This window comes from Zalophus californianus, chromosome 9, assembly GCF_009762305.2.
Source record: "Zalophus californianus isolate mZalCal1 chromosome 9, mZalCal1.pri.v2, whole genome shotgun sequence".
NCBI lineage: Eukaryota > Metazoa > Chordata > Mammalia > Carnivora > Otariidae > Zalophus > Zalophus californianus.
Window position 1 is genome coordinate 3,562,225 of NC_045603.1, and position 15,761 is coordinate 3,577,985.

The 15,761-nt window shown below is 58.3% G+C and overlaps 1 protein-coding gene across 3 annotated transcripts in view; it reads left to right on the top strand.

Annotated features, from left to right (window-relative positions):
* The window catches only part of CELSR1 (cadherin EGF LAG seven-pass G-type receptor 1), a 140,081-nt gene that overhangs the window by 44,427 nt on the left and 79,893 nt on the right, over positions 1–15,761 (top strand). For all 3 annotated transcript variants that reach the window (XM_035729133.1, XM_035729134.1, XM_035729132.1), the window contains exon 2: positions 8,881–9,519. In XM_035729133.1, the coding sequence (XP_035585026.1) occupies positions 8,881–9,519 (639 nt within the window). The remainder of the gene's footprint in view (positions 1–8,880; positions 9,520–15,761) is intronic.

The window sequence follows — 15,761 nt, forward strand, 5'->3', positions numbered from 1 at the left end:
CTTTCTTCAGGAGCACCCTGGGCTGTTCCTGGCCTGTCCCTCTTCCATGTAGATTAGTCTGTGAAGGACCCTGTAGAGATTTTTGGTAGGAATGGCTGTGCATTTACAGTTTCAGAACTGCTACATTTTCCACCTTGGCTCTCCATATCAGTGATTGTCGGTAGTTCTTTATTTCTGTCAATAATATTTTGCAAATGTCTATTTTTATTTATAAAGGGCTTCTATGTCAGTTATTAGATTTATTCTTTTTTTTTAAAAGATTTTATTTATTTTAGCGAGAGCTTGAGAGAGAGCACGTATGGGCAGGTGCGCATGAGTGGGGCGGGGCGAGGCAGAGGGAGAGAGAGAATCTCAGGCAGACTCTGCATTGAGCAAGGAGCCCAACGCAGAACTCGATCCCATGACACTGAGATCATGACCTGAGCTGAAATCAAGAGTCGGACGCTTAACTGACTGAGCCACCCAGGCTCTCCATGTTATTAGATTTATTCTTAAGTGAAATGTATTTTTGCTGCTCTTATAAAAGACATATTAAAAGTTATATTTTGTGAGGCTGGCGTAAGGAGTGCATTTGATTTCTCTGCATTGCTCTTCTCTCTAGCTGCTTGCTGAGTGCGCCTGTGCGTTCGGACAGGTTGTCTGTAGAGCCTTTGGGGTTTTCTATGCTGACAGTCGTATCTGTGAATAATGATGTTGTGTCTTCCTCTTTTCCATTCATTCATTCATTCATCATATCATTCATTCTTTCTCCTGCGCTGACCTCAGCCTCCAGTACAGTGTGGGATGGGAATGTTGATGGTGGGTACCACTGTTGAGTGTCTTATTTGTTGTTGGGCTCTTGTGGATGCCCTTCATTGGTTTAAGGAAGTCTCTTTTGTGTTTGTCAAGAGTCTTTATTATGACGGGTTACAGAATTTTATTGAATCTTTTCCTCTACTTACTGAGATGCAAATATGTTTTCTAAAAAAGTTGTGGTGTTGCCTTAACACCTTCTTTCTAGTGCTAAATTCCTGAGATAAACCCAGTTTGGTCTGGATAGCTCGCCTTGTCTTATATATTATTAGATTTATTGACCTTTTCCTTTTTTAAGGAGGTGTTGGTTTGTGTTTAAGAGAAAGTTGGCCTGTAATTCTTCTTCCTCACGCTCTCCTTGTCTGATTTTGGCGTCCCGGTTGTGGTAACCTCACAGAATGAGGTAATAGTTTTCTGTTGCTGCTGTCACAAATCACCACGGACTTGGACTTGGGGGCTTGAGACAAACCCAGGTTTCTTCTCATGCAGTTCAGGAGTTGAAGGTCCTGCGTGGGCCTCCCTGGGGTGGAACTGAGGCGTGGCAGAGCTGTGTCTCGAGGCCCTGGGGGAGCCAGTTTCCCAGCCTTTCCAGCACCTGCAGGCACCCGAGTTCCTGGGCTGGTGGCCCCTTCCTTCCTCTCCACAGCCAGTGGGCCCTCTCTCTGAGCCTGCTCTGTCCACAGCTCCCTCTCCACCTGTAAGGGCCCGGTGATTACATTGGGCCCACCCGGAAAATCTGTGCTGCTTCCCCTATTTTAAGGTCTGCTGATCAGCAACCTTAACCTTTGCCACGTAGCATAGCATTCTGGCAGGTTCCAGGCTTTCGGACCAAGCCTCTTGGGTAGGGGGCATGATTTTGCCTGCCACACGTGGCCTTGGTAAGATTTCTGTAAGTGCCCAGTGGCAGCAAGAAGTGTCCTGCCCATCTGTCCCTTGGAGCCGCCACCAGCGTCCACATCTGCTGCCCAGAGGCAGCTTTGGCTCCTGCGTCTTTCAAACCTCCCAGGAGACTGTGGGCGGTGTGTGCTTGCTGCTCGGCCATCAGAGGACGTTTTCCCCCAGATGAGGCGCCTGGTTGGGGAGCATGAGGCTTCTAGAGCCAGGCCCAGATTGTGGTCCCCCCACCACCCTGGGCAGCCGCTATGGCCTTCCCGTTCCGGAGGGACTGCGGGGCTTGGGGCGCCTTAAACTTGGTCACCAGTGGTTCCCAGGGCAGTCCGAATTTCAGAGGCACTGCTGGTGAGCGTGAGGGTCAAGGGTCAAACGCGAGTCCAGCACAGTGTATTGGGGAAATAGAAACTTCCAATGTTAAATGATGCTAAGGGAGCATTCTTAAGCTAATACGTGCATGTGTGCGTGGGCAGAGCTTCAGCTCAGGAGAGGTGCAAAGAAGGAGGGAGGAATGGTGCATGCGTGCACTCACCCATGTTACCCACCTGCAGGGAGGCCGAGGGTCACCCACCGCTGACCATCCAGGTGGCTGGAGGAGGAACTTGAGGTGGGTGGTGGATGGCACAGAGCCTGGGATGTTCCAGACTGTCCCTCCCAAGTCTGTGGGCTAGCGGTGGGCTGCGCAGGCCCCTGGGCTCCACGGCGAGCAGGCTGGGTTGCGCTGGTGTGTTTGTTAGAAATCTTGTCTTTAAGGCTCACAGCTCTCTTGGGCTGACAGCCGCTCCTTGACGTGTCCAGGGCTGGAGAATATGGGGGTGTCCCTGGGCATGTGTCAGGGACCGTGTTGTCTTGCTGGAGGGTGTCGTTTGAGAACAAGGTAAGGCTCCCTAGCTCTTTCAGATCCAGTCTGGTGTTTTGCCTCAGGGAACTTTGCGGGTTTTCCTAGGACGGGGCACAAGGGTGGTCTTTCTGGCTCCCCAGGGAAGAGTGAGGCTGGACCGGCTTCCTCCTGGCCCCGTTGTCAGAGGGAGGCCCCGGGCCGGCCCGGCAGCCGCACCCACAGAGCACTAAGCCCCGAGCCCAGCCGCTTCCTCGCCAGAAGAAGAATCCAGAAACATTTATGTGGCTTCCTCAAGCGGGCTTGTTGACGGGGGATGACCTGTCCCCGGCGGACGTCCACAGTGTCTGGAGCGCTCATGGTTGGGGCAGCTGGGTGGGGTGCTGCGGGCACTGGCGGTGGAAGCCGTGTGCCCAGGGCGGCCCTGGGCCCCTGGGTCAGGGCACGGCGGCCGTGAAGCTTGCCTGGGGGCTGGAGCCCCTGCATTGCTCCTTCTCTCCTGGTCCCAAAACTTCCTGCTTCAGGCTGGGCGACCACCACACATCCCAGCCAGGGGTTCAGTGTCACCAGACTTCTAGATCTTGTCCAGCAGAGATTCCTATGCATCATGCGGTCGGTCCTTGAAATACAGCAGGGACAAGAGATGTTTCCTGGGGAAACTCAGTGTGATTCCTGTGAAGCTCGAGAAGCCTTACCACCCCTGTGAACGCCCCCTGGGGGAGGCTCCTATCCGTCAGTAACCCAGCAGTTCCACGGGAGAGGGCTCCTTCCAGCCAGTGGGCCCGGGGCGGCTTCCCCTCTCCTCCAGGTCCTCACGGCCCTCCGCGCATCTCCGACTCTGTCCATGGCATGGCTTTAGGAAAGTGTTCTTAAAATGTCTTTTAAAATATTTTTTCCCCCTTTGGGTGACGTCATGCAAAATAAAGCAGATTTTCATTGAGTCCTTAACTCTTCTTTCCTCTTGTTTTCATGGAGGTGAAATTCACACAATATAAAAGTATCCATTTCAGAGGCACAGCCATAAAAGTGTCCATTTCGGAGCGCTAGTATGCCCGCAGAGCCTTAATACGGCCGCCTTCACCTCATTCCACATGTTTCCTCACCCCAGAGGAGGCCCGTGCCCATCCAGCACTCACGGCCTGTTCCTTTGGCAACCCCATGTTTGGTTTCTGCTTCTATGGAACCCCCTGTTCTGGACATTTCATATAAATAACATCATGCAATACGAGCCTTTGCTGTCTGACTTTTTCACTGTGTCTTTGAGGCTTACCCATGTTGTAGCATGAATCTGTTCTTCATGCCTGGTTAGGGCCAATTAGTATTGCACTGTAGGGATGGACCACACTGTGCTTATCCACTCCTCTTTTGATGGATGCTTGGGTTTCCGCTTTTTGGCTCTTGTGAATAATGCTCTTACTCGTGTACTGTCTTTTTGTGTAGATTTTCGTTTTCAGGTCTTTTGAATTCTGCCAGGGAGTGGAATTCTGGGTCATCTGTTAATTCTGTTGAACTTTTTGGGGAACTAACCCTTAACTCTTAACTGGAAGTTCTTGATCTTGACAAGAATGCACTTGCTCAGAGTCTCAGCCCACGGCTTCTGTAGCCCAGGCTTCCCGTGGGGTCATGGGGCCTGTTAGGATTTCACCTTCTGGAGGGTTCCATCAGCATAGACGTGGTGAGCGAGCTCAGGGTTGGGGAGGGGTTGTGAGCTGCGGCAAGGAGCGGTCAGTGGGGCGTGGGCTCACAGATGGGCTCGGCTGAAGGAGGGGACCAGAGGAAGGGGCGAAGGGGGAGCCCAAAGTCATTTCAGGTGAAGGCAGAGTGGGCTGGGGGACGCCCGTGGTTAACGGGGTGGTTAACGGGGAGGGTGCACGCTGTGACCAGGGGCCGGGCTTGGAGCCCTGCAAGAGTGTGGCTGCCCCCCAGGTAGGAGTCCAGAGATGAGCCCCAGGGGCTGTGGGGCAGGGGCTGTGAAGACCCGCCTCCAGCAGTTGGAGGGAAGGTTCCAGTGGTGGATTTATAGAGTGAGGAGGACTGGGATTGCAGAGGAGAAACCCAGGTGTGGGCTGCCTTGGGAGGTCATGAGAGACTCTCCCTGTTGTCAGGCCAAGGTCACATGGGGCGGGAGGAGGGGGCTGCTGGCTCTGCCCTCTTTGACCTCCAGCCCCTGGTGCCAGGCAGGGGCGCATCGGCTGCTTCAGTGCCTTGCAAGTTCACTGCCAACCCTTGGACGTGTTGAGAGCACGTGTGAGCGGCGTGCGGGTGTTGGTGGGACACCTGAAGGCCTCTCCTCCGTGGACGGGGCAGGGGTGCAGCAGCTTCGCTGGTCGAGTGCACGCTGGGTCTGACACACCCTGTTCCCACGCAGTGAGCCCACATCCCTAGATGCAGGTTCTAGGTTTGGCTTTTGTTGCCCCAAGAGGAGAAGCCAGACGCCCTCCAGGTAGCAGATCAAAACAACACACCTGTTGTCTGCACTCAATGTGGCCTCAAAGAAACAACAAACCCCACAGAGGAACGGCCGAAAACCCCTTCAAAGTCCCCGGGCTTTGGGTGGGAGCCCCAAGCAGGCCCTGCCTGCCTGTTTTGAGGCCGCAGGAGGGGCGGGATGAGGGACAGGTGAGCAGCCTTTGTCTCAAAGAAAGCGCCCTGGGGATTCAGCCACTGCTGGTATCACGGTCAGGCCTGGCAGGCTATTGCCGGTACCAACTGGAGGTGTCTCCCTGTCTCCCTGAGACCCTGGGGTGCATTGGGGTGAGGTGGCAGAGAACCATGACAAGTGGCCTTGTCCCCTCCTGGCACCGGCTTGGTCTTTAGCTGCTTGTCCCCAGCGCCCCAGGCGTTCAGAAACTGCCCTCTCCTCCCCTGTGTGCTTGGCAGACCCTCCTAGGCCAGGTCCACGGTCCTCTGGGCCCTCCATGCACCGTCCGATGGGCTGGAGCCCTGCCATTTGCTGCCCGAGTGACCTCGGCTGGGCTTGTCGGTCAGCCTCTCTGTTCCTCAGGGTCCTCATCTGTGGAGGGCCAGCAGGGGTGGTGCCAGGGAGAACGTTGGCGTTGAGTCACTGAAGGCAGCCGTGGAGCCTGTGGGCAGGCCACACCGTGAGGATGTTTCTCCTGCATCCACCCCCCACCATGAGCCCGGAGGCCAGCAGCGTTGAAGACCTCTATGTGCCTCTGGAGCTTTGTCTCCCCGCCCCCCCCCCCCCCCCCCCCCGCCCCATACATTGCCATCTGTCCTGGATGGACGAACATGCCCTCAAGTTCACGTTCACCTGGAACCCCCGAATGCCAGGTTATCTGGAGATAGGGTCTGTGCAGATGTGAGCAAGGTAAGCTTTGAGATGAGCTCATCCTGTATTGGAGTGGGCCCCAACCCAACGACTGGTGTCCTTTTAAGAGGGGAATTTGGACACAGACACACATGGGGAGAAGGCCCCTAGACGACCAGGCAGAGATGGGAGAGATGTACCTGCAAGCCAAGGTTTGCCCGCAGCCGCCGGCCACTGGGAGAGAGCTGTGGGACAAACTCTCCGTTGGAGCTCCAGGTGGAAACCACCCTGGGACACCTGATCTCAGACTTCTGGCCTCCAGACCGAGAGGATTAATGTTGGCTAAGCTGCCCAGCCCGTGTGCTTTGTTACGGCAGCCCCAGGACCCTGACACACCCTCCCGCCCATGACGTGCCAGGCCTCGCCTCTGTTTTGCTTTTTTTTTTTTTAAGACTTTATTCATTTATTTTGAGAGAGAACAGAGGGAGAGCACAAGCAGGGAGAGGGAGAGGGGACAAGCAGACTCCTGGCTCAGCACAGAGCCCCAGGACCCTGGGATCATGACCTGAGCCGAAGGCAGACACTTAGCCATCTGAGCCGCCCAGGTACCCCTGTTTTTTGCTTTTAGTGCCAGGAAGGAGTTTCCTCTCCAACTGAGTGACGACCACCATCCCTCCATGGATACCCCACCTCCCTGCTGCCTCCTAGGGTCGTGTTGGCACCAGGTCTTGCAGATGTGGCTCTGTCCCCTGTCCCCTGCAGCCTCCCGGCTCCTTGGAGACCACAGTGTGACCTCTCGCTGCAGTGTCCCAGGGGTGGGCCCCCCACAGGGGGCAAGGTCGTGGAGGGTGGCTTCCACGAAGACCCGCGGAGCAATACCTCACTTGTATTATCTGTGGCTTTGCGGGAAGCACCTGCTGGTGGGCGTCCCGCCGCCATGGCACATTCTGCCATCTGTTCTGTTTCCTCCTTTGACTTGGGGACAGCGAGGTGACTCACCTCTGCTGAGGAAAGCAGTGGGAATCGCACTGGCCTGATTTGGGGGCGCGCAAACCTGGCTCGTAGCTGTTGTTTACAGCCGCAGAAGAAATGCCTGCCCAGAGGCTGGGGAGAGCCCCAGGCAAGCTCCGCGTCTTCCGGAATGCAAACGGGCTTCTCAGTGATAAACCCGCTGGGTGAAGTAAAATGGTACAGGAAAGTATAGAGAGGAAAGTAAAAGGCACCTAATATCAGCACCCTGACAGCCATCCTCAAAACTGTCAAGGTCATCAAGACCACTTTCTAAATTCGGCCCTGCCAGCTTTTCTTGAGGACGAGATGGAAAAGCCGCAGAGCGCTCGGTGCCCGGCCCCCTGAGCTGGGCTGCTGTCAGTGTGGGGCGGACCCGGGCCCCCTCCGGCTGTCAAATGGGGGATGCCGGTTTTCTCAGAATCTGAGGGTCTCAGGTCTGCCGTGGTCGTCAGATGGAGCACCCGGAAATACCGTGACTTGGGGAGCAGTTACATTTTCTTTCTTTCTTTCTTTCTTTTTTTTTTTTTTAAAGATTTTATTTATTTGACAGAGAGAGACACAGCGAGAGAGGGAACACAAGCAGGGGGAGGGGCAGAGGGAGAGGGAGAAGCAGGCTTCCCGCCGAGCAGGGAGCCCGATGCGGGGCTCGATCCCAGGACCCCGGGATCATGACCTGAGCCGAAGGCAGATGCTTAACGACTGAGCCACACAGGGGCCCCAGCAGTTACATTTTCTTGTTGTTTGGGCAAGTTTTGTGACTCAGGGTCCCTCCCGAAGGGGCTCGTGGTGCTCCAGTGCCCAAGAGAAACAGTTCCAGTGTCCACAAACTTCGGTGCTTCTGTCCCCCGTGATTCTGGGCTTTGTGGGGACTGTGCTGGGGCCACAGTGACAAGGTGGCCCCCGGGTTTTGTCGTGTGACTTGCCCTTTCAGTGATCCCGGTTTTCCAGAAATAAGTGGGGAAGGGTCCACCTGTGGCTTCTGCGCCCTGGGGGAGCACCCCCAGGCTGTGAGCTACGAGAGGGTGGGAGGGGCCCCCCCCAGGGCTCACTGGCCTGCACAGATGGCTCTGTGCCCCATGGACCTGGGGGTGCATTTTGGGGGGCACAGGCAGGGAGCAGGTTGGGGGAGCAGATGGGGAGGATTGGGCAGAGCTGCAGGGACGCAGAATCTATGTTGAGCCAGAAGGATGTGAACTTCGCCAGGTTTTTCTCAGGGTCCCGTAGCACATTTGGGGTGAGGCCTGGGCGGCAGGTGAAGGCCCCCTGGGTGGGGTGGCTGCACCTGTCAGGGGTGCTGGGCAGGCTAATGGTGCCACCCCAGAGCCACCCTGGGGAGAGCCCCTGTGGCCAGCCCTTGGACAGCTCCTCTGATTCTGGGCTCAGAACCGATGGTGCGCCCAGCGTCATAACCAAAATATTCCACTCTTTCTGGTCTCACAATCCTAAGTACCTCGATTCATGGTTTGCTTACCTGTGTTGGTGGAGGTGCATCCTGTCTTGTGGGTGTCTTTCTAAAGCGGCATTTGCTGAGCGTCTCCTATGTGCCAGGCACATAGGCATGCATAGCTTACAGCCAAGGAAAGAAAAACCATCACCGTAGTATAGACCAAGGCCGTACCTGGACGGCACCATCCTGGACACTGTGGGGTCTGAGCGGGGCTGGGGTTGGGTGGAATCAGAGTGGATCTCCCGGTGTCTGGAACAGGTGTGGAGGTGGTAAATGAGGCTCGGTGTCCCCATGGGTCTGGAGCAAAGTGTGTGCGGTGGGGGACTCGGGTGGCTCAGGGCTGGGTTGCGGGTGGTCCTGGGATGTCCTGCCGAGCGGTTGGGGGTCCGTGGGGTTCTTTTGAGCAAGACAGACTCAATGGGAGCTGTGTTTTGGGAAGCCGGGTGTGGAGGGAGAACGGGGGCTGGAAAGCAGGGGTCAGGGGGCTGGTCACTGGTGGGGTAGGGTGTGGGGCTTGGGGGTGCTCAGGCTCACTTCTGCCATGCTGAGTGCCCCCGAGGCCGTTCCCCCAGGTGGGGCTGGTGGGGCCCAGGAGACCCCGAGTGACCCTGACCCTCTTTGTGTCCCCAGATGGCATCCATAGCGTGGCCGCGCTCTGCACCCTGCGGGTCACCATCATCACGGACGACATGCTGACCAATAGCATCACTGTCCGCCTGGAGAACATGTCGCAGGAGAAGTTCCTCTCCCCTCTGCTGTCCCTCTTCGTGGAAGGGGTGGCCACGGTGCTGTCCACCACCAAGGACGACGTCTTCGTCTTCAACATCCAGAATGACACGGACGTCCGCGCCAACATCCTGAACGTGACCTTCTCGGCCTTGCTCCCTGGCGGCGTCCGCGACAAGTTCTTCCCGTCGGAGGACCTGCAGGAGCAGATCTACCTGAACCGGACGCTGCTGACGGCCGTGTCCACCCAGCGCGTGCTGCCCTTCGACGACAACATCTGTTTGCGGGAGCCCTGTGAGAACTACATGAAGTGTGTGTCCGTGCTCAAGTTCGACAGCTCGGCGCCCTTCATCAGCTCCACCACCGTGCTCTTCCGGCCCATCCACCCCATCACCGGGCTGCGCTGCCGCTGCCCGCCGGGCTTCACGGGCGACTACTGCGAGACCGAGATCGACCTGTGCTACTCCAGTCCCTGCGGCGCCCACGGCCGCTGCCACAGCCGCGAGGGTGGCTACACCTGCGAGTGTCCGGAGGACTTCACCGGTACGTGCCGGGGGCTCCCGGGGCCGGGCGGCGGGCAGGCCTTCTCTGTGGGGTGCCAGGCCGCGGTCCGCACGCTGGGGCTCTGACCGGACTTCTCCGTCCACTTCCCTGCCTGGGGAGGTGGCCAGGGGCCAGGCGCGGGCCCGGTGCGGCGTGGCGCCTCGTGTGATGCGGTGGCAGCATCCACTTAGTGGCACGCGGGCAGGAGGCGGGTTTCCCACCAAGGCCCCGAGGTTGCGGTGGACCCCAGGTGATTGGAGTCACTCTCTTTTTTTTTTTTTTTGTTTTAAGATTTTATTTATTTATTTGTCAGAGAGAGAGAAGGAGCATGAGCAGGGGGAGGGGCAGGCAGAGACTGAGGGAGACGCAGGCTCCCTGCTCAGCAGGGAGCCCGATGTGGGACTCGATCCCAGGACCCCGGGATCATGACCTGGGCCGCAGGTAGATGCTTAACCGACTGAGCCACCCAGCCGTCCCTGGAGTCACCCTCTTGATGAGGAAGATTGTAGCGTGAGAGCCACCCAAAAACCCACTTGCGTGAAGCAACATGCACTCCTTTAAAGTGGCTTCAAATTGGAAGGACTTTATTCCGGCTTTCAGGTTTCATTGGTTATGTAAACGGCGTCACCGGGGTCGAGTGCTGAGCCGTTAATCGTTTGGGTCTGGAAAGACGGTGTTCGTTTTTCATGCCCCGTTGTCCCTGTAGAGATGACTCGCTTTCTCTGCCTTGAAGGTACACTTGCCTTGAGACATCCTGAATAGTCGCAAAGATGAATTGCTCCAAGGGCAGCCAACGATTGTCTTTGCAAACATGTAGGCAGAGCGGGATAGAAATGCACGACCTTGCCTTGGCCATCCATCGCGGCTTACGTAAGATTATGGCCCGTTTGAGAAACAGATTTCTAGCGGCCTGATGGTGAGCAGCCTGGCATTTGGGAAAGCCGTTTGGGATCATGTGGGACCTCACTCATACCGGAGGTGGCTTTGCGATTCTAATATGGACCGTGGCCTCGCCTATCCTGTTTAGTATCAACAGCCGAGAAGCCGTTCTCTGCTTGTGTGGGACAGGACACAGTTCACCGGGCTTAGAACAGGGGCTTACGGTATTAGCTGGTATTTATGAAGGAGGAAGCGAGAGTAACCCGGGGGTGGGGGAGGCACAGAGAGCGGAAAACGGCTGTGCCCGGTGCTCTGCATCAGAAGAGGAGGGAGAGAGGACGTTTGGCAGCCGGAGGAGATGGGCGTGCGCGCCCCGGCGTGCGGGGTCTGAGCCCCCGCCTGGCTGTAATCGGTGGTACAGCACGGTGGGAAAGGCACCTGCTTGCCCGCCTCATGTCCTCCCCTCGCCTGCCCATCTTGGCTGGCTGTCCCTCTGTCTGTCCCGTCGGGGTCCCGAGGTGTCTCCCCCGTTGTCTCTCTGGGTGTTAGCCCCGAACTCCTGGCCACGCTGGGGTGTGGTGGTGAGTGGGGAAGGAAGGCTAGGGAGAACCCTGGGCCCCCCGGTTCCTGCCGACGTTGTCGGGACTCTGGTTGTGCTGTGAGGCCTGGACCGAGCGCCCCTCTCCCCCACTCCTCCCTGCCCTGGGTTGTCGTGGAGCCCCGTGGAGCTTCACCACATGGTGGTGGCAGGTGCCTGCCTCTCCGCCCCCGTTCACTGTGGTGAGCTGGCCTCTCAGCCTCTTCTGAAGTGGCTGACGCGGTGTGCCAGTGGCTGGTGATGGGGAAGCCTGGACGTAAGCGTGGGGCCATGTCTGGGCTGGGTAAACTGAGGCTGCTAGGGACCTGTGGACCCCCAAGTCCCTCCTCAGAGGGTCTGACCCGCTGGGTGGAAGGGCCTTCCAAAGTTCGTAGATTTCGTTTTCATCACGGGAGTCATTGCTACAGAAGTAAGGACCGGGAATGGCCCGGTGTGTCATTGCCAGGAGGCCCGCTGAGATGCCGTGATTGGCAGTGGCCTCGTTTGAGGGTCTCTGGCCCTCAAATCATCACATGGGCTTCCCTCAGAGATAAGACGGGCTCAGGCTGGTTGTTCTCGGTCCCCCTTCCTCTGGGTCTCCCTTTCTCCCTTTGAACCCTCCTTCTCTTGCGGGCGGTAATTGCGCTCATTTGCTGGCGCTGAAGGCAGCCCTGTCATCGCGAGGGTTTCATTACCTGCTCCCCGGTAAGCTGAGCCCCGGCCGCGGCGGGGAAGCTGGAAGCAGCCCAAGGCCCCCGGAAGACCCCAACTTCCCGTGCCGCCGCCGGACAGGAGATGGGCTGGGCAAGGGAGGGTGTCAGTTAATCTCAGGAGAAGCTCCATGAGTTTGGGGAGGACACCCCTGGCAGCTCTCCTGCGTTATTCTTCGATGCACGCTGGCCCCAGAGCAGCGGCCAGGCCCCGGGGACGGATGCACCGTCGTCATGGGGGAGGGCGGCCCCACTCCCAGAAGAGCAGGACAGAATGGCTGAAGTTGTCGTGGACGCTGCCTCCTGGGTTCCTCCTGAGCCCGGCAGATGCCACCGAACGAGCTGTCCCCTGCTCCGGGAAGGTTCCGGAAGGGTTCCCAACTTCCTCGGTGCCGTGCTTATGTGTTGGTTGCTCTGCGGTCACTTTGGGTGTAGATCCCCTTATTTCTGTGCCTCTCAGGACAGCAGTAACTTGCGGCCAAGAGTCACGCGCCTCCGGTGTGCCGTGCTGTTCCAGGTGACCCCACGTGTGGTGCCCCAATCCCCGCATCAGCAACAGGCCCCGTTTATGAGCGGGGAGACTGCGGTGCAGCACGGTACAGCGTCTAGCCCAGTGGCTCTAAACGAGGTGATTCTGCCCCCGGGGACATCTGGCGCTACCTGAGGACATTTTTAAAAATATTTTATTTATTTATTTGAGAGAGAGAGAGAGAGAGAGCACGCGCGCACGTGAGTGGGGGGAGGGGGGCAGAGGGAGAGAGAATCCCAAGCAGACTCTGTCCTGAGCCTGGAGCCCTGTGTGGGTCTCCGTCCCACGACCCTGAGATCATGATCTGAGCCGAAATCAAAAGAACACTCGACGTACTGAGCCACCCAGGCGCCCACCCGAGGACACTTTTGGTGCTGGGGGGTGGACGCCAGGCATGCTGCCCGGCGCCCACAGCGCCCAGGACGGCCCCACACAGAGAGCCGGCCTGCCAGCGAGTGTGTGCAGGAGTGGAGGAGTCCGCTGACGCCGGCCGCGTGGTGAGGCAGGACTCCGGCCCAGTGCTCTGCTTCTGGGCTCCGGCTCGCCCACCCGGTGGACTCGTCGGGGGCAGCACGGCCGGGCCGCCCCATTTCGCTGCTGACCTGGCCCTTCCTGCAGGTGTGTCCCAGCTTCTTGCAGGAAGCGTGATGGCGGTGGAGTGCGGTGACACTGATTGGGCCAGCCGCTGAGAGCTGTCACCCCACTGCCCGAGGGGCCGGCAGGATGCTGTTCCTTCCCGGAGACACTGGACCTGATTGAACCAGGGCCTGACTCCAAATCGCGGTGCTGTTGCCTCTGCGTCTGTTCCCTCACCTGCTAACGTAGTGGCGCTCGCCGACGGCGGCGGAACCCTCTCCTGTGTCTCCGACAGCCCCATGAGGTGGGGACAGTTGTCACCCAGTTTTCCAGAACACCAAGGGGCAGAGCTGGGTGGGGGGACCAGGGATCTCGGGCAGGCCAGGCTCGTCCTCCCTGGGCTCACAGGAGACACCCCCCCCGCGCCCCCCATGGCTCATCGGCAGCCATGTCCTGACGATTGTGCCTTTATGTCCTGTGTCCCCTTCTCAGCCCTGCTTCTCCCGCCCTGCCAGTCGCTAGTCGTGGAGTGCCCGGACAGGCCGGTTACAGGTGCCCTGGTCACGTCGACGCCACTTAAGGTTCCTAGGGCCCCGCTGCTCTCGTGCATGGTCTCCGACGGCCCTTTGCTGGCCTTCCGGAAACATGCTGTTCTCACTGCAGGCCCTGTGTGTGGAGTGCACCTTCCCCTGACGTCTTCCCCCATCTGTGCCCCCTCATCACAGCCCCCGCCCCGCCATGTCTGCTTGGTGCAGTCTGCTCCCTCCTCGGTGCTGGGCACACAGAAGGTGCTTAATCAGTGCTGGTGCACAGATGATGGAGTCAGGGGTGACCCGGCCTGGCCCGTTCATCCACGTAGGCCAGAGAAGACATCCTGGGGTCCCTTCTGTATTGTGCTCAAAGCAGTATCTTTGCTACTTTTGTCACTGAGCTGGGGGGGACAGGAGAGTCCCTTCTTGGGTCGGGGGGAGGGTCTGAGGTATTTATGACTCTGTCCTGCTGGTGTGGCGGCTGGCCAAGCTCCTGCTCTCACCGCAGAACCACGTGCTAATGCATATGCTCCCAGGCTTCTCCCGCACGAGCTTCTTGTGGAGAACTGCGAGGTGATTTATCGTCCCAGATGAACGTCTGCCCGCAGGGTGCATTCCTGAGAACGCGGCAACTTTGATATCACGGGGGGGGGGGGGGGGGGGGGGCGGGGGCAAGGGTCTCCTGGATGTTCAGCACTCCGCCTGTCGGAGGGGAGGCCTGGTGGTGGCCGCGCCTGGACCAGGACCGCCGGGGTGCTCCCCCACCCCTGATCGCTCTGGCCGGGTCTTCTGTTTAGGGTCCTGTTTATTCTGGAGCATATGATTTTAGATCCCTGGGCTGCTTGCCTGGATTCAGAGTGTGTTTCAACGAATCCTGGAGAAGAGCCCTACCTCTGAGCATGAAGCCCGTGGCTGTCCCTGGGCTCCGATGTCCATGCTGTGGACACTGCCTCACAGTGGGGGCTCCTCATCTGAGATTTAGACTGGTCTGGGGGTCAGTGGGTCAGCAGCCACTTAGGAGAGTCTCAGTGATGCTGGCTCTTTGTGCTAACTGCCCCGGGGTGGAATGTCTCAGTTGTCCTGCGTGAGGGCCTTCCAGGGACCCTGACTGTCCCCCATGGTGGCCTCCCCAGGGCTGGGGGCCCTGTCCCCTATGGGGAGCTGTCCAGGGCCAGGACATTCTGTGTAAGTTCAGGGCCAGAGAAACTGTTGGTATAAAAACCTAAACATCTTTTCTGCTAAGAAAAATGTTTAAAATCAATTCTGGCACTTCTTGGATTCTGTTGTTAAAAAAGCGCACGTTACTCCAACCGCACGTTTTATCTTGAATTCTGTTGTCAGAGTCATGATACTGCCATCACCATGCGATACATGAATGTGCCACGTGGTCCCACCCCGACTCCGTGGGAGGCTGTGGCCGTCCACTGCGCCGCGAGGAGCATCCACACAGCGCAGGGGAGGGGGTCGCCGGCGCCAGCCGCAGTCCGCGGGATTAGAGGCCCCCTTCGAAGTGGTCATCAGCAAGGCGGGTTTGGGCCCAACGCCAGAGGGTTCATTGTCACTCAGGGAAAATCGTGGCCTAGCCCTAAGGAAATCTCAGAGCAAAAACGGAGTCCTTCCTGAGGAAAAGGTGCTTTTTTGGGTAGTTGGGGTCGCTGAGAGGGCTGTGCCCATGAGCTCCTCGCCCTCCCGTAGGTCTGGCCCTTTCTCCAGGTCCTGGGTGTGGCTACCCAGCTTTTCTTTCATCTGTTATTGCACTTCTGGGCGACTTCGTCCTCCATAAAGTCGTGCCCTGGGACCCCGGTGTGGGGAGATTCTGCCAGGAATCTCCACAAAATTTGTAGCGTCCTGTCCCAGGCCCCGTGGCCGTGGGGGGCGAGGACCATCCTCAGGCCCACCCTGCCTTCCTCCTTGGGCTCCTGTTGGCTTCCTGGGGGGGTGGCCGCACAGAGGAGCTCACCCCGGGGGGCTGGGAACCGCAGAAACACGTTGTCGCGCGGTCGTGCCGGCCCCAAGTCCGGCACCGAGGTGGGGGCCGGCCCGCACTCCCTCTGGAGGCTCCGGGGGAGGGTCCTTCCTGCCTCTTCCCTTCTGGCGCCCCAGGTGGTCCTCGGCATTCCCTAAACTTGTAGATGGCGCCTCTCCCTGGCCTTCCGCCTGTGTGTGCTGGGTCTGTGCCCCAGTTGCCCGCCCTTTGAAGGACAGCAGTCCTTGGGTGAGGATCCTCCCTCGTCTAGTGTAAGCTCGTTTTAACTTGATCGCGTCTGCAAGAACCTATTTGCAAATAAGATCACAGTCACAGGTGCCTGGGGGTCAGGACTCAAACCTATGATTTTGGGGGGGGGGCGGAATCCCACATGCTTCAGGGCTGCTGGTGATCGGCAGTTGGTGGCCCCTTCTTGTCAACCTGCTTGTCAAGAGTCCCCTGGGGCCAGAGGACC